Source organism: Hyla sarda, chromosome 6 (genome assembly GCF_029499605.1).
Source record: "Hyla sarda isolate aHylSar1 chromosome 6, aHylSar1.hap1, whole genome shotgun sequence".
In the NCBI taxonomy this organism is placed as follows: Eukaryota; Metazoa; Chordata; class Amphibia; order Anura; family Hylidae; genus Hyla; species Hyla sarda.
Window position 1 is genome coordinate 293,648,190 of NC_079194.1, and position 24,476 is coordinate 293,672,665.

A 24,476-nucleotide genomic window follows, 5' to 3' on the forward strand; every position below is an offset into this window, starting at 1 on the left:
GTATATACTACTGTATACTGCTACACACCCTGTGTATACTACTGTATACTGCTACACACCCTGTATATACTACTGTATACTGCTACACACCCTGTGTATACTGCTACACACCCTGTGTATACTACTGTATACTACTACACACTCTGTATATACTACTGTATACTGCTACACACCCTGTATATACTACTGTATACTGCTACACACCCTGTATATACTACTGTATACTGCTACACACCCTGTATATACTACTGTATACTGCTACACACCCTGTATATACTACTGTATACTGCTACACACCCTGTATATACTACTGTATACTACTACACACCCTGTATATACTACTGTATACTGCTACACACCCTGTATATACTACTGTATACTACACACCCTGTATATACTACTGTATACTGCTACACACTCTGTATATACTACTGTATACTGCTACACACCCTGTATATACTACTGTATACTGCTACACACCCTGTATATACTACTGTATACTGCTACACACCCTGTATATACTACTGTATACTGCTACACACCCTGTATATACTACTGTATACTGCTACACACCCTGTATATACTACTGTATACTGCTACACACCCTGTATATACTACTGTATACTGCTACACACCCTGTATATACTACTGTATACTGCTACACACCCTGTATATACTACTGTATACTGCTACACACCCTGTATATACTACTGTATACTGCTACACACCCTGTATATACTACTGTATACTGCTACACACCCTGTATATACTACTGTATAATGCTACACACCCTGTATATACTACTGTATACTGCTACACACCCTGTGTATACTACTGTATACTGCTACACACCCTGTGTATACTACTGTATACTGCTACACACCCTGTATATACTACTGTATACTGCTACACACCCTGTATATACTACTGTATACTGCTACACACCCTGTATATACTACTGTATACTGCTACACACCCTGTATACACTACTGTATACTACTACACACCCTGTATATACTACTGTATACTGCTACACACCCTGTATATACTACTGTATACTGCTACACACCCTGTATACACTACTGTATACTGCTACACACCCTGTATACACTACTGTATACTACTACACACCCTGTATATACTACTGTATATTGCTACACACCCTGTATATACTACTGTATACTGCTACACACCCTGTATACACTACTGTATACTGATACACATCCTGTATATACTACTGTATACTGCTACATACCGTGTATATACTACTGTATACTGCTACACATCCTGTATATACTACTGTATACTGATACACATCCTGTATATACTACTGTATACTGCTACACACCCTGTATACACTACTGTATACTGCTACACACCCTGTATATACTACTGTATACTGCTACACATCCTGTATATACTACTGTATACTGCTACACATCCTGTATATACTACTGTATACTGCTACACACCCTGTATATACTACTGTATACTGCTACACACCCTGTATATACTACTACACACCCTGTATACACTACTGTATACTGCTACACACCCTGTATATACTACTACACACCCTGTATACACTACTGTATACTGCTACACACCCTGTATATACTACTACACACCCTGTATACACTACTGTATACTGCTACACACCCTGTATATACTACTGTATACTGCTACACACCCTGTATATACTACTACACACCCTGTATACACTACTGTATACTGCTACACACCCTGTATATACTACTGTATACTACTACACACCCTGTATACACTACTGTATACTACTACACACCCTGTATACACTACTGTATACTACACACCCTGTATATACTACTGTATACTACTACACACCCTGTATACACTACTGCATACTGCTACACACCCTGTATATACTACTGTATACTGCTACACACCCTGTATATACTACTGTATATTACTACACACCCTGTATATACTACTGTATACTGCTACACACCCTGTATATACTACTGTATATTACTACACACCCTGTATATACTACTGTATACTGCTACACACCCTGTATACACTACTTTATACTGCTACACACCCTGTATATACTACTGTATATTACTACACACCCTGTATATACTACTGTATACTGCTACACACCCTGTATACACTACTGTATACTGATACACATCCTGTATATACTACTGTATACTGCTACACACCGTGTATATACTACTGTATATTGCTACACATCCTGTATATACTACTGTATACTGATACACATCCTGTATATACTACTGTATACTGCTACACACCCTGTATACACTACTGTATACTGCTACACACCCTGTATATACTACTGTATACTGCTACACACCCTGTATATACTACTGTATACTGCTATACATCCTGTATATACTACTACACACCCTGTATATACTACTGTATACTGCTACACACCCTGTATATACTACTGTATACTACTACACACCCTGTATATACTACTGTATACTGCTACACACCCTGTATATACTACTGTATACTGCTACACACCCTGTATATACTACTACACACCCTGTATACACTACTGTATACTGCTACACACCCTGTATATACTACTACACACCCTGTATACACTACTGCATACTGCTACACACCCTGTATATACTACTGTATACTGCTACACACCCTGTATATACTACTGTATACTGCTACACACCCTGTATATACTACTACACACCCTGTATACACTACTGTATACTGCTACACACCCTGTATATACTACTGTATACTACTACACACCCTGTATACACTACTGTATACTACTACACACCCTGTATGCACTACTGTATACTACTACACACCCTGTATACACTACTTTATACTGCTACACACCCTGTATATACTACTGTATACTACTACACACCCTGTATACACTACTGTATACTACTACACACCCTGTATACACTACTGTATACTACACACCCTGTATATACTACTGTATACTACTACACACCCTGTATACACTACTGCATACTGCTACACACCCTGTATATACTACTGTATACTGCTACACACCCTGTATACACTACTGTATACTACTACACACCCTGTATACACTACTGTATACTGCTACACACCCTGTATATACTACTGTATACTGCTACACACCCTGTATACACTACTGTATACTGCTACACACCCTGTATACACTACTGTATACTACTACACACCCTGTATATACTACTGTATACTACTACACACCCTGTATATACTACAGTATACTGCTACACACTCTGTATATACTACTGTATACTGCTACACACTCTGTATATACTACTGTATACTGCTACACACCCTGTATACACTACTGTGTACTGCTACACACCCTTTATATACTACTGTATACTGCTACACACCCTGTATATACTACTGTATACTGCTACACACCCTGTATACACTACTGTATATACTACACACCCTGTATACACTACTGTATACTTCTACACACCCTGTATACACTACTGTATACTGCTACACACCCTGTATACACTACTGTATACTGCTACACACCCTGTATATACTACTGTATACTGCTACACACCCTGTATACACTACTGTATATACTACACACCCTGTATACACTACTGTATACTGCTACACACCCTGTATACACTACTGTATACTGCTACACACCCTGTATACACTACTGTATACTGCTACACACCCTGTATACACTACTGTATACTGCTACACACCCTGTATACACTACTGTATACTGCTACACACCCTGTATACACTACTGTATACTGCTACACACCCTGTATATACTACTGTATACTGCTACACACCCTGTATATACTACTGTATACTGCTACACACCCTGTATATACTACTGTATACTGCTACACACCCTGTATATACTACTGTATACTACTCCACACCCTGTATACACTACTGTATACTACTACACACCCTGTATACACTACTGTATACTGCTACACACCCTGTATATACTACTGTATACTACACACCCTGTATACACTACTGTATACTACTACACACCCTGTATATACTACTGTATACTACTACACATCCTGTATACACTACTGTATACTACTACACACCCTGTATATACTACTGTATACTACTACACACCCTGTATACACTACTATATATACTACACACCCTGTTTATACTACTGTATACTACTACACACCCTGTATATACCACTGTATACTGCTACATACCCTGTATATACTACTGTATACTGCTACACACCCTGTATATACTACTGTATACTACTACACACCCTGTATATACTACTGTATACTACTACACACCCTGTATACACTACTATATATACTACACACCCTGTATATACTACTGTATACTACTACACACCCTGTATATACTACTGTATACTACTACACACCCTGTATCTACTCCCTGTATACTACTACACACCCTGTATATACTACTGTATACTACTACACACCCTGTATACACTACTGTATACTACTACACACCCTGTATATACTACTGTATACTACTACACACCCTATATATACTCACTCTGTATACTACTCCACACCCTGTATACACTACTGTATACTACTCCACACCCTGTATACACTACTGTATACTACTCCACACCCTGTATACACTACTGTATACTACTACACACCCTGTATACACTACTGTATACTGCTACACACCCTGTGTATACTACTGTATACTGCTACACACCCTGTGTATACTACTGTATACTGCTACACACCCTGTATACACTACTGTATACTACTACACACCCTGTGTATACTACTGTATACTGCTACACACCCTGTATATACTACTGTATACTGCTACACACCCTGTGTATACTACTGTATACTGCTACACACCCTGTGTATACTACTGTGTACTGCTACACACCCTGTATATACTACTGTGTACTGCTACACACCCTGTGTATACTACTGTATACTGCTACACACCCTGTATATACTACTGTATACTGCTACACACCCTGTATATACTACTGTATACTGCTACACACCCTGTATACACTACTGTATACTGCTACACACCCTGTATATACTACTGTATACTGCTACACACCCTGTGTATACTGCTACACACCCTGTGTATACTACTGTATACTACTAAACACTCTGTATATACTACTGTATGCTGCTACACACCCTGTATATACTACTGTATACTGCTACACATGCTGTATATACTACTGTATACTGCTACACACCCTGTGTATACTGCTACACACCCTGTGTATACTACTGTATACTACTAAACACTCTGTATATACTACTGTATGCTGCTACACACCCTGTGTATACTACTGTATACTGCTACACACCCTGTGTATACTACTGTGTACTGCTACACACCCTGTGTATACTACTGTATACTGCTACACACCCTGTGTATACTACTGTATACTGCTACACACCCTGTATATACTACTGTATACTGCTACACACCCTGTATATACTACTATATACTGCTACACACCCTGTGTATACTGCTACACACCCTGTGTATACTACTGTATGCTACTAAACACTCTGTATATACTACTGTATGCTGCTACACACCCTGTATATACTACTGTATACTGCTACACATGCTGTATATACTACTGTATACTGCTACACACCCTGTATATACTACTGTATACTGCTACACACCCTGTATATACTACTGTATACTGCTACACACCCTGTATATACTACTGTATACTGCTACACACACTGTATATACTACTGTATACTGCTACACACCCTGTGTATACTACTGTATACTGCTACACACCCTGTATATACTACTGTATACTGCTACACACCCTGTGTATACTGCTACACACCCTGTGTATACTACTGTATACTACTACACACTCTGTATATACTACTGTATACTGCTACACACCCTGTATATACTACTGTATACTGCTACACACCCTGTATATACTACTGTATACTGCTACACACCCTGTATATACTACTGTATACTGCTACACACCCTGTATATACTACTGTATACTGCTACACACCCTGTATATACTACTGTATACTACTACACACCCTGTATATACTACTGTATACTGCTACACACCCTGTATATACTACTGTATACTACACACCCTGTATATACTACTGTATACTGCTACACACTCTGTATATACTACTGTATACTGCTACACACCCTGTATATACTACTGTATACTGCTACACACCCTGTATATACTACTGTATACTGCTACACACCCTGTATATACTACTGTATACTGCTACACACCCTGTATATACTACTGTATACTGCTACACACCCTGTATATACTACTGTATACTGCTACACACCCTGTATATACTACTGTATACTGCTACACACCCTGTATATACTACTGTATACTGCTACACACCCTGTATATACTACTGTATACTGCTACACACCCTGTATATACTACTGTATACTGCTACACACCCTGTATATACTACTGTATACTGCTACACACCCTGTATATACTACTGTATAATGCTACACACCCTGTATATACTACTGTATACTGCTACACACCCTGTGTATACTACTGTATACTGCTACACACCCTGTGTATACTACTGTATACTGCTACACACCCTGTATATACTACTGTATACTGCTACACACCCTGTATATACTACTGTATACTGCTACACACCCTGTATATACTACTGTATACTGCTACACACCCTGTATACACTACTGTATACTACTACACACCCTGTATATACTACTGTATACTGCTACACACCCTGTATATACTACTGTATACTGCTACACACCCTGTATACACTACTGTATACTGCTACACACCCTGTATACACTACTGTATACTACTACACACCCTGTATATACTACTGTATATTGCTACACACCCTGTATATACTACTGTATACTGCTACACACCCTGTATACACTACTGTATACTGATACACATCCTGTATATACTACTGTATACTGCTACATACCGTGTATATACTACTGTATACTGCTACACATCCTGTATATACTACTGTATACTGATACACATCCTGTATATACTACTGTATACTGCTACACACCCTGTATACACTACTGTATACTGCTACACACCCTGTATATACTACTGTATACTGCTACACATCCTGTATATACTACTGTATACTGCTACACATCCTGTATATACTACTGTATACTGCTACACACCCTGTATATACTACTGTATACTGCTACACACCCTGTATATACTACTACACACCCTGTATACACTACTGTATACTGCTACACACCCTGTATATACTACTACACACCCTGTATACACTACTGTATACTGCTACACACCCTGTATATACTACTACACACCCTGTATACACTACTGTATACTGCTACACACCCTGTATATACTACTGTATACTGCTACACACCCTGTATATACTACTACACACCCTGTATACACTACTGTATACTACTACACACCCTGTATACACTACTGTATACTACACACCCTGTATATACTACTGTATACTACTACACACCCTGTATACACTACTGCATACTGCTACACACCCTGTATATACTACTGTATACTGCTACACACCCTGTATATACTACTGTATATTACTACACACCCTGTATATACTACTGTATACTGCTACACACCCTGTATATACTACTGTATATTACTACACACCCTGTATATACTACTGTATACTGCTACACACCCTGTATACACTACTTTATACTGCTACACACCCTGTATATACTACTGTATATTACTACACACCCTGTATATACTACTGTATACTGCTACACACCCTGTATACACTACTGTATACTGATACACATCCTGTATATACTACTGTATACTGCTACACACCGTGTATATACTACTGTATATTGCTACACATCCTGTATATACTACTGTATACTGATACACATCCTGTATATACTACTGTATACTGCTACACACCCTGTATACACTACTGTATACTGCTACACACCCTGTATATACTACTGTATACTGCTACACACCCTGTATATACTACTGTATACTGCTATACATCCTGTATATACTACTACACACCCTGTATATACTACTGTATACTGCTACACACCCTGTATATACTACTGTATACTACTACACACCCTGTATATACTACTGTATACTGCTACACACCCTGTATATACTACTGTATACTGCTACACACCCTGTATATACTACTACACACCCTGTATACACTACTGTATACTGCTACACACCCTGTATATACTACTACACACCCTGTATACACTACTGCATACTGCTACACACCCTGTATATACTACTGTATACTGCTACACACCCTGTATATACTACTGTATACTGCTACACACCCTGTATATACTACTACACACCCTGTATACACTACTGTATACTGCTACACACCCTGTATATACTACTGTATACTACTACACACCCTGTATACACTACTGTATACTACTACACACCCTGTATGCACTACTGTATACTACTACACACCCTGTATACACTACTTTATACTGCTACACACCCTGTATATACTACTGTATACTACTACACACCCTGTATACACTACTGTATACTACTACACACCCTGTATACACTACTGTATACTACACACCCTGTATATACTACTGTATACTACTACACACCCTGTATACACTACTGCATACTGCTACACACCCTGTATATACTACTGTATACTGCTACACACCCTGTATACACTACTGTATACTACTACACACCCTGTATACACTACTGTATACTGCTACACACCCTGTATATACTACTGTATACTGCTACACACCCTGTATACACTACTGTATACTGCTACACACCCTGTATACACTACTGTATACTACTACACACCCTGTATATACTACTGTATACTACTACACACCCTGTATATACTACAGTATACTGCTACACACTCTGTATATACTACTGTATACTGCTACACACTCTGTATATACTACTGTATACTGCTACACACCCTGTATACACTACTGTGTACTGCTACACACCCTTTATATACTACTGTATACTGCTACACACCCTGTATATACTACTGTATACTGCTACACACCCTGTATACACTACTGTATATACTACACACCCTGTATACACTACTGTATACTTCTACACACCCTGTATACACTACTGTATACTGCTACACACCCTGTATACACTACTGTATACTGCTACACACCCTGTATATACTACTGTATACTGCTACACACCCTGTATACACTACTGTATATACTACACACCCTGTATACACTACTGTATACTGCTACACACCCTGTATACACTACTGTATACTGCTACACACCCTGTATACACTACTGTATACTGCTACACACCCTGTATACACTACTGTATACTGCTACACACCCTGTATACACTACTGTATACTGCTACACACCCTGTATACACTACTGTATACTGCTACACACCCTGTATATACTACTGTATACTGCTACACACCCTGTATATACTACTGTATACTGCTACACACCCTGTATATACTACTGTATACTGCTACACACCCTGTATATACTACTGTATACTACTCCACACCCTGTATACACTACTGTATACTACTACACACCCTGTATACACTACTGTATACTGCTACACACCCTGTATATACTACTGTATACTACACACCCTGTATACACTACTGTATACTACTACACACCCTGTATATACTACTGTATACTACTACACATCCTGTATACACTACTGTATACTACTACACACCCTGTATATACTACTGTATACTACTACACACCCTGTATACACTACTATATATACTACACACCCTGTTTATACTACTGTATACTACTACACACCCTGTATATACCACTGTATACTGCTACATACCCTGTATATACTACTGTATACTGCTACACACCCTGTATATACTACTGTATACTACTACACACCCTGTATATACTACTGTATACTACTACACACCCTGTATACACTACTATATATACTACACACCCTGTATATACTACTGTATACTACTACACACCCTGTATATACTACTGTATACTACTACACACCCTGTATCTACTCCCTGTATACTACTACACACCCTGTATATACTACTGTATACTACTACACACCCTGTATACACTACTGTATACTACTACACACCCTGTATATACTACTGTATACTACTACACACCCTATATATACTCACTCTGTATACTACTCCACACCCTGTATACACTACTGTATACTACTCCACACCCTGTATACACTACTGTATACTACTCCACACCCTGTATACACTACTGTATACTACTACACACCCTGTATACACTACTGTATACTGCTACACACCCTGTATATACTACTGTATACTACACACCCTGTATACACTACTGTATACTACTACACACCCTGTATATACTACTGTATACTACTACACATCCTGTATACACTACTGTATACTACTACACACCCTGTATACACTACTGTATACTACTACACACCCTGTATATACTACTACACACCCTGTATATACTGCTGTATACTACTACACACCCTGTATACACTACTGTATACTACTACACACCCTGTATACACTACTGTATACTACTACACACCCTGTATACACTACTGTATACTACTACACACCCTGTATATACTACTGTATACTGCTACACACCCTGTATATACTACTGTATACTACTACACACCCTGTATACACTACTGTATACTACTACACACCCTGTATATACTACTGTATACTACTACACACCCTGTATACACTACTGTATACTACTACACACCCTGTATACACTACTGTATACTACTACACACCCTGTATATACTACTGTATACTGCTACACACCCTGTATATACTGCTGTATACTACTACACACCCTGTATATACTGCTGTATACTACTACACACCCTGTATATACTGCTGTATACTACTACACACCCTGTATATACTACTGTATATACTACACACCCTGTATATACTACTGTATATACTACACACCCTGTATATACTACTATATACTACTACACACCCTGTATATACTACTGTATACTGCTACACACCCTGTGTATACTACTGTATACTGCTACACACCCTGTATATACTACTGTATACTAGTACACACCCTGTATATACTACTGTATACTGCTACACACCCTGTGTATACTACTGTATACTGCTACACACCCTGTGTATACTACTGTATACTGCTACACACCCTGTATATACTACTGTATACTACTACACACCCTGTTTATACTACTGTATACTGCTACACACCCTGTGTATACTACTGTATACTGCTACACACCCTGTATATACTACTGTATACTAGTACACACCCTGTATATACTACTGTATACTACTGCACACCCTGTATACACTACTATATATACTACACATCCTGTATATACTACTGTATACTACCACACACCCTGTATACACTACTGTATACTACTACACACCCTGTATATACTACTGTATACTACCACACACCCTGTATACACTACTGTATACTACTACACACCCTGTATATACTACTGTATACTGCTACACACCCTGTATATACTACTTTATACTGCTACACACCCTGTATGCACTACTGTATACTGCTACACACCCTGTATATACTACTGTATACTACTACACACCCTGTATACACTACTGTATACTACTACACACCCTGTATACACTACTGTATACTACTACACACCCTGTATACACTACTGTATACTACTACACACCCTGTATACACTGCTGTATACTGCTACACACCCTGTATATACTACTGTATACTGCTACACACACTGTATACACTACTGTATACTGCTACACACCCTGTATATACTACTGTATACTACTACACACCCTGTATATACTACTGTATACTACTACACACCCTGTATACACTACTGTATACTGCTACACACCCTGTATACACTACAGTATACTACTACACACCCTGTATACACTACTGTATTCTGCTACACCCCCTGTATATACTACTGTATACTGATACACACCCTGTATATACTTCTGTATACTACTACACACCCTGTATACACTACTGTATACTACTACACACCCTGTATACACTACTGTATACTACTACACACCCTGAATATACTACTGTATACTACTACACACCCTGTATACACTACTGTATACTACTACACACCCTGTATGCACTACTGTATACTACACACCCTGTATATAATACTGTATACTGCTACACACCCTGTATACACTACTGTATACTACTACACACCCTGTATACACTACTGTATACTACTACACACCCTGTATATACTACTGTATACTACTACACACCCTGTATACACTACTGTATACTGCTACACACCCTGTATATACTACTGTATACTGCTACACACCCTGTATACACTACTGTATACTGCTACACACCCTGTATATACTACTGTATACTACTACACACCCTGTATATACTACTGTATACTACTACACACCCTGTATACACTACTGTATACTACTACACACCCTGTATATACTACTGTATACTACACACCCTGTATACACTACTGTATACTACTACACACCCTGTATATACTACTGTATACTACTACACACCCTGTATATACTACTGTATACTACTACACACCCTGTATACACTACTGTATACTACTACACACCCTGTATACACTACTGTATACTACTACACACCCTGTATACACTACTGTATACTACACACCCTGTATATACTCACTCTGTATATACTACACACCCTGTATACACTATTGTATACTACTACACACCCTGTATATACTCCCTGTATACTACTACACACCCTGTATATAATACTCACCCTGTATATACTACTGTATACTACTACACACCCTGTATACACTACTGTATACTACTACTCACCCTGTATATACTACACACCCTATATATACTACTGTATATACTACACACCCTGTATATACTCCCTGTATACTACTACACACCCTGTATATACACTCCCTGTATACTACTACACACCCTGTATATATACTCCCTGTATACTACTATTCACCCTATATATACTCCCTGTATACTACTACACACCCTGTATATATACTTTCTGTAGACAACTACACACCCTGTATACATACTCCCTGTATACTACTACACACTCTGTATATATACTCGATGTATACTACTGCTCACCCTATATATACTCCCTGTATACTACTACACACCCTGTATATATACTCCCTGTATACTACTACACACCCTGTATACACTACTGTATACTACTACACACCCTGTATATACTACTGTATATATACTCCCTGTATACTACTACTAAACACCCTGTATACTACTACACACCCTATATATACTCCTTGTATACTACTACACACCCTGTATATATACTCCCTGTATACTACTACACACCCTGTATATACTATTGTATATATATATTCCCTGTATACTACTACTAAACACCCTGTATACTACTACACACCCTATATATACTCCCTGTATACTACTACACATCCTGTATATATACTCCCTGTATACTACTACACACCCTGTATACTACTACACACCCTATATATATATATACTCCCTGTATACTACTACTCATACTGTATATATAATCCCTGTATACTACTACTCACCCTGTATTTAAAATACCTGTATACTACCACACACCCTGTATATATACTCCCTGTATACTACTACACACCCTATATATATATATATATATATATATATATATATATTTATACTCTCTGTATACTACTACTCAACCTGTATATATAATCCCTGTATACTACTACACACCCTGTATATATACTCCCTGTATACTACTACACACCCTATATATATACTCTCTGTATACTACTACTCACCCTGTATATATAATCCCTGTATATTACTACACACCCTTTATATATATACTCCCTGTATACTACTACACACCCTTTATATATATATATATATATATATATATATATATATATACTCCCTGTATACTACTACACACCCTATATATATACTCCCGTATACTACTACACACCCTGTATATACTACTACATACCCTCTATATATATATACTCTCTGTATACTACTACTCACCCTGTATATATAATTCCTGTATACTACTACACACCCTGTATGTATACTACCTGTATACTACTACACACCCTATATTTATTCCCTGTATACTACTACACACCCTGTATATATACTCCCTATATACTACTACACACCCTATATATATACTCCCTGTATACTACTACACACCCTGTGTATATACTCCCTGTATATATACTCCCTGTATACTACTACACACCCTGTATATACTCCCTGTATACTACTACACACCCTGTATATACACTCCTTGTATACTACTACTCACCCTGTACATATATACTTCCTCCATAATACTACTACACACCCTGTATATACTCGCTGTATACTATTACACACCCTATATATACACTACTACACACCGTGTATATACTACTCACCCTGTATATATACAACTCACCCTGTATATACTCCCTGTATACTACTACACACCATATATATATATATATATATATATATATATATATATACACTCCCTTTATACTACTACACACCCTGTATATATACTCCCTGTATACTACTACACACCCTGTATATATACTCCCTGTATACTACTATTCACCCCATATATACTCCCTGTCTACTACTACTCACCCTGTATATATAATCCCTGTATATTACTACACACCCTTTATATATATACTCCCTGTATACTACTACACACCCTTTATATATATATATATATATATATATATATATATATATATATACTCCCTGTATACTACTGCACACCCTATATATACTCCCCGTATACTACTACACACCCTGTATATATACTCCCTATATACTACTACATACCCTATATATATATATATATATATATATATATACACTCTGTATACTACTACTCACCCTGTACATATAATTCCTGTATACTACTACACACCCTATATTTACTCCCTGTATACTACTACACACCCTGTATATATACTCCCTGTATACTACTACACACCCTATATATATACTCCCTGTATACTACTACACACCCTGTGTATATACTCCCTGTATAGAACTACACACCCTGTATATACTCCCTGTATACTACTACACACCCTTTATATATACTCCTTGTATACTACTACTCACCCTGTACATATATACTTCCTCCATAACACTACTACACACCCTGTATATACTCGCTGTATACTATTACACACCCTATATATACACTACTACACACCGTGTATATACTACTCACCCTGTATATATACAACTCACCTTGTATATACTCCCTGTATACTACTACACACCATATATATATATATATATATATATATATATATATATACTCCCTTTATACTACTACACACCCTGTATATATACTCCCTGTATACTACTATTCACCCTATATATACTCCCTGTCTACTACTACACACCCTGTATATATACTTTCTGTATACTACTACACACCCTGTATATACTACTGTATATATACTCCCTGTATACAACTACTAAACACCCTGTATACTACTACACACCCTATATATACTCCCTGTACACTACTACACACCCTATATATACTACTGCTCACCTATATATACTCCCTGTCTACTACTACACACCCTGTATATACTACTCACCCTGTATATACTACTCACCCTGTATATATAATCCCTGTATACTACTACACACCCTGTGTATATACTCCCTGTATACTACTACACACCCTGTATATACTCCCTGTATACTACGACTCACCCTGTATATATACTCCCTTTATACTACTACTCACCCTGTATATATACTCCCTGTATACTACTACACACCCTGTATATACTCCCTGTATACTACTACACACCCTGTATATATACTCCCTGTATACTACTACACACCATGTATATATACTCCCTGTATACTACTACACACCATGTATATATACTCCCTGTATACTACTACACACCCTGTATATACTCCCTGTATACTACTACACACCCTGTATATATACTCCCTGTATACTACTACACACCCTGTTTATACTCCCAGAATACTACTACTCACCCTGTATATATACTCCCTGTATACTACTACACACCCTGTATATACTCCCTTTATACTACTACTCACCCTGTATATATACTCCCTGTATACTACTACACACCCTGTATATACTCCCTGTATATATACTCCCTGTATACTACTACACACCCTGTATATACTCCCTGTATACTACTACACACCCTGTATATACTCCCTGTATACTACTACACACCCTGTATATATACTCCCTGTATACTACTACACACCCTGTATATATACTCCCTGTATACTACTACACACCCTGTATATACTCCCTTTATACTACTACTCACCCTGTATATATCCTCCCTGTATACTACTACACACCCTGTATATACTCCCTGTATACTACTACACACCCTGTATATATACTCCCTGTATACTACTACACACCCTGTATATATACTCCCTGTATACTACTACACACCCTGTATATATACTCCCTGTATACTACTACACACCCTGTATATACTCCCTGTATACTACTACACACCCTGTATATACTCCCTGTATACTACTACACACCCTGTATATATACTCCCTGTATACTACTACACACCCTGTATACTACTACATAGCCTATATATATATACTCCCTGTATACTACTACTCACCCTGTATATATAATCCCTATATACTACTACACAACCTGTATATATACTCCCTGTATACTACTACACACCCTGTTTATATACTTCCTGTATACTACTACACACCCTATATATATACTCCCTGTATACTACTACACACCCTGTGTATATACTCCCTGTATATATACTCCCTGTATACTACTACACACCCTTTATATACTCCCTGTATACTACTACACACCCTGTATATATACTCCTTGTATACTACTACTCACCCTGTACATATATACTCCCTGCATAATACTACTACACACCCTGTATATATACTCCCTGTATACTACTACACACCCTGTATATATACTCCCTGTATACTACTGCTCACCCTATATTTACTACCTCTATGTACAACAACTCACCCTGTATATATACTCCCTGTATACTACTACACACCCTGTATATATCCTCCCTGTACACTACCACACACCCTGTATATACTCCCTGTATACTACTACACACCCTGTGTATATACTCCCTGTATACTACTACACACCCTGTGTATATACTCCCTGTATACTACTACACATCCTGTATATACTCACTGTATACTACTACTACTGTCTATAGCACACCATGTATACTACTGTATATAACACATCGTGTACTCTATTAATACTGTATAAAATACACCCTGTATATACTTCTACTACTGTATAACACACCCTGTATATACTTCTACTACTGTATAACACACCCTGTATATACTTCTACTACTGTATAACACACCCTGTATACTACTATTACTGTATATTGCCTTTATGCTTCAACAAATAAAAAAAAATCCCCCCATTCTTCTGCCCTCAATACTCCATAATGAGACTATAAAAACAAATTTGAGAAATTTAGAAAGAAAGAAACTATAATTTCCCATGGACATAAGTATTCAGACCCTTTGCTATGACATGTGACATTTATCTCTGGCTCCTCCCATTTCTCTTGATCATCTCTGAGATGTTTCTCCACCTTGGTTGGAGTCACCTGTGGTAAATTCATCTGATTGGACAGGATTTTGAAAGACACACCCCTGTCTATATAAGGTCTCACAGCTGACACCCTCCTGTCTATATAAGGTCTCACAGCTGACACCCCCTGTCTATATAAGGTCTCACAGCTGACACCCTCCTGTCTATATAAGGTCTCACAGCTGACACCCTCCTGTCTATATAAGGTCTCACAGCTGACACCCTCCTGTCTATATAAGGTCTCACAGCTGACACCCTCCTGTCTATATAAGGTCTCACAGCTGACACCCTCCTGTCTATACAAGGTCTCACAGCTGACTCCCTCCTGTCTATATAAGGTCTCACAGCTGACACCCTCCTATCTATATAAGGTCTCACAGCTGACACCCCCTGTCTATATAAGGCCTCACAGATGACACCCTCCTGTCTTCATAAGGTCTCACAGCTGACACCCTCCTGTCTTTATAAGGTCTCACAGCTGACACCCCCCTTTCTATATAAGGTCTCACAGCTGACACCCTCCTTTCTATATAAGGTCTCACAGCGGACACCCCTCTGTCTATATAAGGTCTCACAGCTGACACCCTCCTGTCTATATAAGGTCTCACAGCTGACACCCTCCTGTCTATATAAGGTCTCACAGTTGACACCCTCCTGTCTATACAAGGTCTCACAGCTGACTCCCTCCTGTCTATATAAGGTCTCACAGCTGACACCCTCCTATCTATATAAGGTCTCACAGCTGACACCCCCTGTCTATATAAGGCCTCACAGATGACACCCTCCTGTCTTCATAAGGTCTCACAGCTGACACCCTCCTGTCTTTATAAGGTCTCACAGCTGACACCCCCCTTTCTATATAAGGTCTCACAGCTGACACCCTCCTTTCTATATAAGGTCTCACAGCGGACACCCCTCTGTCTATATAAGGTCTCACAGCTGACACCCTCCTGTCTATATAAGGTCTCACAGCTGACACCCTCCTGTCTATATAAGGTCTCACAGCTGACACCCTCTTGTCTATATAAGGTCTCACAGCTGACACCCCCTCTCTATAGAAGGTCTCACAGCTGACACCCCCTCTCTATATAAGGTCTCACAGCTGACACCCTTCTGTCTATATAAGGTCTCACACCGGACACCCCCTGTCTATATAAGGTCTCACAGCTGACACCCCCTCTCTATAGAAGGTCTCACAGCTGACACCCCCTCTCTATAGAAGGTGTCACATCTGACACCCCCCTCTCTATAGAAGGCCTCACTGCTGACACTCCCCTGTCTATATAATGTCTCACACCTGACACCCCCTGTCTATATAAGGTCTCACAGCTGACACCCTCCTGTCTATATAAGGTCTCACAGCTGACACCCTCCTGTCTATATATGGTCTCACAGCTGACACCCCCCTGTCTATATAAGGTCTCACAGCGGACACCCTCCTGTCTATATAAGGTCTCACAGCTGACACCCTCCTGTCTATATAAGGTCTCACAGCTGACACCCTCCTGTCTATATATGGTCTCACAGCAGACACCCCCCTGTCTATATAAGGTCTCACAGCTGACTCCCTCATGTCTATATAAGGTCTCACAGCTGACACCCTCCTGTCTATATACGGTCTCACAGCTGACACCCCCTGTCTATATAAGGTCTCACAGCTGACACCCCCCTGTTTATATAATGTCTCACAGCTGATAGTGTAATATTGTGACAAGTGGGCTGGGTTAAAGACTCGTAGGACAGAGTATTTCAGGAGAGACAGAGGGGCCTGGAGGCGGACAGAGGGGCATGGAAGAGGAGGACAGAGGGGTCTGGAGGAGGAGGACAGAGGGGCCTGGAGGAGGTGGACAGAGGGGCCTGGAGGAGGAGGACAGAGGGGTCTAGAGAAGGACAAAGTAGTATGCAGAGAACAGAGAGGTTTGGAGGAGGACAAAGTAGTATGGACAGAGCAGATGGGTCTGAAGAAAGACAGAGGAGTTTTAAGGGGGACAAAGGAGCCTGGAGGAGGAGGACAAAGGGGTCTGGAGAAAACAGACTGTTCTGGAGGAAACAAAGGGGTCTAGAGGAGGAAGACGAAGCTGTTTGGAGGTGGACGGAGGGGTCAGGAGAGAACAGAGGAATCTGGAGTAGGAGGACAGGAGTTTGGAGGAGAACAGAGTGGTCTGGAGGAGAAAAGAGGTCTGGAGGCAACCGAGGGGTCTTGAAGGAACCGAAGGCTATGGAGGGGATAGAGTGGACAAAGGAGTATAAAGGGGAATAGAGGAGTCTGGAGAAGGACAGAGTGGCTGGAGTAGGCAGAGCTGTCTGTATAGGGCTCGGAAACGAGACAGAGGGACATAGAGGAGAGTAAGAGACAGATTTCTGTAGAGAACAGAGTTATCTGAGAGGTTACAAAGGGATTTCTGGGGGCAGAGGATTCTGGAATGGACAGAGGAGCCTGGTCAAGGGGACAGAGGAGTCTAAAGGGGGAAAGAGGAGTCTAGAGGAGGACAGAGAGGTCTGGAGCAGGTAGAGGTGTCTGGATAGGGATCTGGAAGGAGACAGAAGAGAACAGAAGCCTCTGGGGGGAGGGGGACAAAAAGATTGGGGGAGGTAGAGGATTCTGGAATAAACAGAGGAGTCTAACGGAAAGTAGAGGAGGACAGAGGAGTCTGGAGGGAACAGAGGGGTCTGAGAGAACCTTATGCACAAAAAAACTAAACTTTTTTTGGGCTGCAGGCCTGAAATACGTTTTATTTATTTATTTGTTCCACCTCTAAAGCTGCGTTCAGTAAAGTGACACAAGGGGGAAGTTAGTGAGCAGGAAGGCCGAAACTGTCACTTCTGCCCGTGCCTTGTGGTGAGCAATGCGAAAAATGACAGAGGAAACAGGTTTTGTGTTTCTACAACAGGAAAACCCCTGTGGAGAGATCGGTGAGAGAAATCTATCCTGCACCTACCTATAGATCATTGGGTGGTGCCATCGAGGTCAGACGTCCAACTAGTGTGCCTCCATCTGTTGCAAAACTACAACTCTCTGCATGCGGCTGTCCGGGCATGCTGGGAGTTGTAGTTTTGCATCTGCTGGAGGCACCCTGATTGTGAAGCACTGACCTAGTGTTAACATTGAACAACTCAGCTGTTGCAAAACTACAACTCCCAGCATGCCATGACAGCCTTGACACTATAGAGCAGTGTTTCCCAACCAGGGTGCCTCCAGCTGTTTCAAAAGCACAACTCCCAGCATGTTGGCTGTCTGGGCATGCTGGGAGTTGTAGTTTTGCAACATCTGGAGGGCCTCAGTTTGGAGACCACTGCTATAGAGCATTGCACCCCGACTGATGTTGCAAAAACTACAACTGCAATACTACAACTCCCAGCATGCCCAAACAGCCAACGGCTGTCCGGGCATGCTGGGATTTGTAGTTTTGCAACATCTGGAGGGCCTCAGTTTGGAGACCACTGCTATAGAGCATTGCACCCCAATTGACGTTGCAAAAACTACAACTGCAAAACTACAACTCCCAGCATGCCCGGACAGCCAACCGCTGTCCGGGCATGCTGGGAGTTGTACTTTTGCAACCTCTGGAGGGCCTCGGCTTGGAGACCACTGCTATAGAGCATTGCAATCTGATTGATGTTGCAAAAACTACAACTGCAAAACCACAACTCCCAGCCGTTGGCTGTCCGGGCATGCTGGGAGTTGTTGTTTCGCAACATCTGGAGGGCCTCAGTTTGGAGACCACTGCTATAGAGCATTGCTCTTCTATTAATGTTGCAAAAACTACAACTGCAAAACTACAAGTCCCAGCATACCTGGACAGCCAACGGCTGTCTGGGCATGCTGGGCGTTGTAGTTTTGCAACATCTGGAGGGCCTCGGCTTGGAGACCACTGCTATAGAGCAATGCACCCCGATGGATGTTGCAAAGGCTACAACTGCAAAACTACAACTCCCAGCATGCCCGGACAGCCGTTGGCTGTCCGGGCATGCTGGGGGTTGTAGTTTTGCAACATCTGGAGGGCGTCAGTTTGTAGACCACTGCTATAAAGCATTGCACCCTGATGGATAATGTCACAGCTTCCACATGGACCGGTGGGTGATACAATCATTCGCTGCAGGATACGTTTCTTGTATCTAAGCAATAGTGAACTGGGCTGCAGGGTCGCCAGTGTAGGGCGGGCGGGATAGAACCGCAGGTAGACAAGTTGAGATCTGCTGCGCAGGTAGAGAAGTAGGAAGCTGCATTCCTGAGCGTTGTGAAAATAAGCCACGGGCCGCGCCACGACATGTCACATACCAGAGTTTAGCGGTAACCGGCCCCCTCCTCCATGTCTGGCTCATTGCTTAAAAAAAAGAAAACTAACACGGGCCCCTACCTACTCGAGTGATGGCGAGGGCCCGGCCTGTCCTATCCAGGGGCACATGTAACATGTCCGTCTCTACCATTCTAGGGCATCATGAGCGAAAGTGGCAAGGAGTGCCGGGTGGCGTATAGCCCCAGTCTCGGGGACCTTGTGAGGGCGAAGACGGAATTGGGGTCACCGGTTGACGAGAGGAAGTACAGCAAGCAATGGTGAGTCTGTGTCCCGCCATTAAAGGGGTACTCCACTGGAAATTATTTTTTCTTTTTTTTTTTTTTCTTTTTTTAAATCAACTGGTGCCAGAAAGTTAAACAGATTTGAAAAATTACTTCTATCAAAAAATCCTAATCCTTCCAGTACTTATAAGCTGATGTATACTACAGAGGAAGTACTTTTCTTTTTGAACTTCCTTTCTGCCTGACCACAGTGCTCTCTGCTGACACCTCTGTCCATGTCAGGAACTGTCCAGAGTAGGAGCAAATCCCCATAGCAAACCTCTCCTGCTCTGGACAGTTCCTGACACGGACAGAGGTGTCAGCAGAGAGCACTGTGGTCAGGCAGAAAGGAAATTAAAAAAGAAAAGAACTTCCTGTGTAGCATACAGAAACATAGAATGTGTCGGCAGAGAAGAACCATTTGGCCCATCTAGTCTGCCCAATAATCTGAATCCTATCAATAGTCCCGGGCCCTATCTTATATGAAGGATAGTCTTATACCTATCCCTATCTTATATGAAGGATAGTCTTATACCTATCCCTATCTTATATGAAGGATAGTCTTATACCTATTCCTATCTTATATGAAGGATAGCCTTATGCTTATCTCTATCTTATATGAAGGATAGCCTTATGCCTATCCCTATCTTATATGAAGGATTGCCTTATGCCTATCCCTATCTTATATGAAGGATAGCCTTATGCTTATCCCATGCATGTTTAAACTCCTTCACTGTATTGGCAGCGACCACTTCTGCAGGAAGACTATTCCATGCATCCACTACTCTCTCAGTCAAGCAATACTTCCTTATATTACTGCAGAAACCTTTGCGCCTCTAATTTAATATGATGTCCTCTATATAAGACTGTGTCCTCTATATAACACTATCTCCTCTTGTGGTAGTTTTTCCCCTATATAATCTCTTCTCCTCCTTTACCGTGTTGATTCTCTTTATGTATATAAAGTCTCTATCATATCCCTCTGTCTCTTCTTTCTTCTATACATGTTCAGGTCCTTTATCCTTTCCTGGTAAGTTTTATCCTGCAATCCATGTACTAGTTTAGTATCTTCTCTGAACTCTCTCTAGAGTATCTATATCCTTCTGGAGATACGGCCTCCAGTACTGTGCACAATACTCCAAGTGAGGTCTCACCAGTGTTCTGTACAGCAAAATGAGCCGCTAATACCTCTCCCTATACACCCATAAGCACTTCTCTCTACTGCTTATACCTCTCCCTATACATCCATGAGCACTTCTCTCTACTGCTTATACCTCTCCCTTTACATCCATGAGCACTTCTCTCTCTACTGCTAATACCTCTCCCTATACATCCATGAGCACTTCTCTCTACTGCTCATACCTCTCCCTATACATCCATGAGCACTTCTCTCTACTGCTTATACCTCTCCCTATACATCCATGAGCACTTCTCTCTACTGCTTATACCTCTCCCTATACATCCATGAGCACTTCTCTCTCTACTGCTAATACCTCTCCCTATACATCCATGAGCACTTCTCTCTACTGCTCATACCTCTCCCTATACATCCATGAGCACTTCTCTCTACTGCTTATACCTCTCCCTATACATCCATGAGCACTGCTCTCTACTGCTTATACCTCTCCCTAGACATCCATGAGCACTTCTCTCTACTGCTTATACCTCTCCCTATACATCAATGAGCACTTCTCTCTCTACTGCTAATACCTCTCCCTATACATCCATGAGCACTTCTCTCTCTACTGCTAATACCTCTCCCTATACATCCAAGCATTCTGCTAGCATTTCCTGCTGCTCTATTACATTGTCTTCCTACCTTTTAAGTCTTCTGAAATAATTACTCCTAAATCCCTTTCCTCAGATACTGACATCAGGACTGTGTCAAATAGTCTATATTCTGCCCGAGGGTTTTTACGGCCCAGGTGCATTATCTTGCTAAACTAAACTAGTACTAAATTTCAGTGTCCAGAGTTCTGACCATTCTTCTAGTTTCCCTAAATCCTTTTCCATTTGGCGGATCCCTCCAGGAACATCAACCCTGTTACATATATTTGTGTCATAAGCAAACAGACCAATACCGAACCATCGAGACCTTTTGCAATATCACTAA

At 40.3% G+C, this 24,476-nt stretch overlaps 1 protein-coding gene across 1 annotated transcript in view; it reads left to right on the forward strand.

The window, feature by feature from the left end:
- Positions 1-24,476, forward strand: part of PRDM11 (PR/SET domain 11) — a 44,797-nt gene that overhangs the window by 2,358 nt on the left and 17,963 nt on the right. Inside the window, exon 2 of the mRNA XM_056528199.1 lies at positions 22,239-22,360. Coding sequence (XP_056384174.1) covers positions 22,245-22,360 — 116 coding nt within the window. The 5' untranslated portion in view covers positions 22,239-22,244. The remainder of the gene's footprint in view (positions 1-22,238; positions 22,361-24,476) is intronic.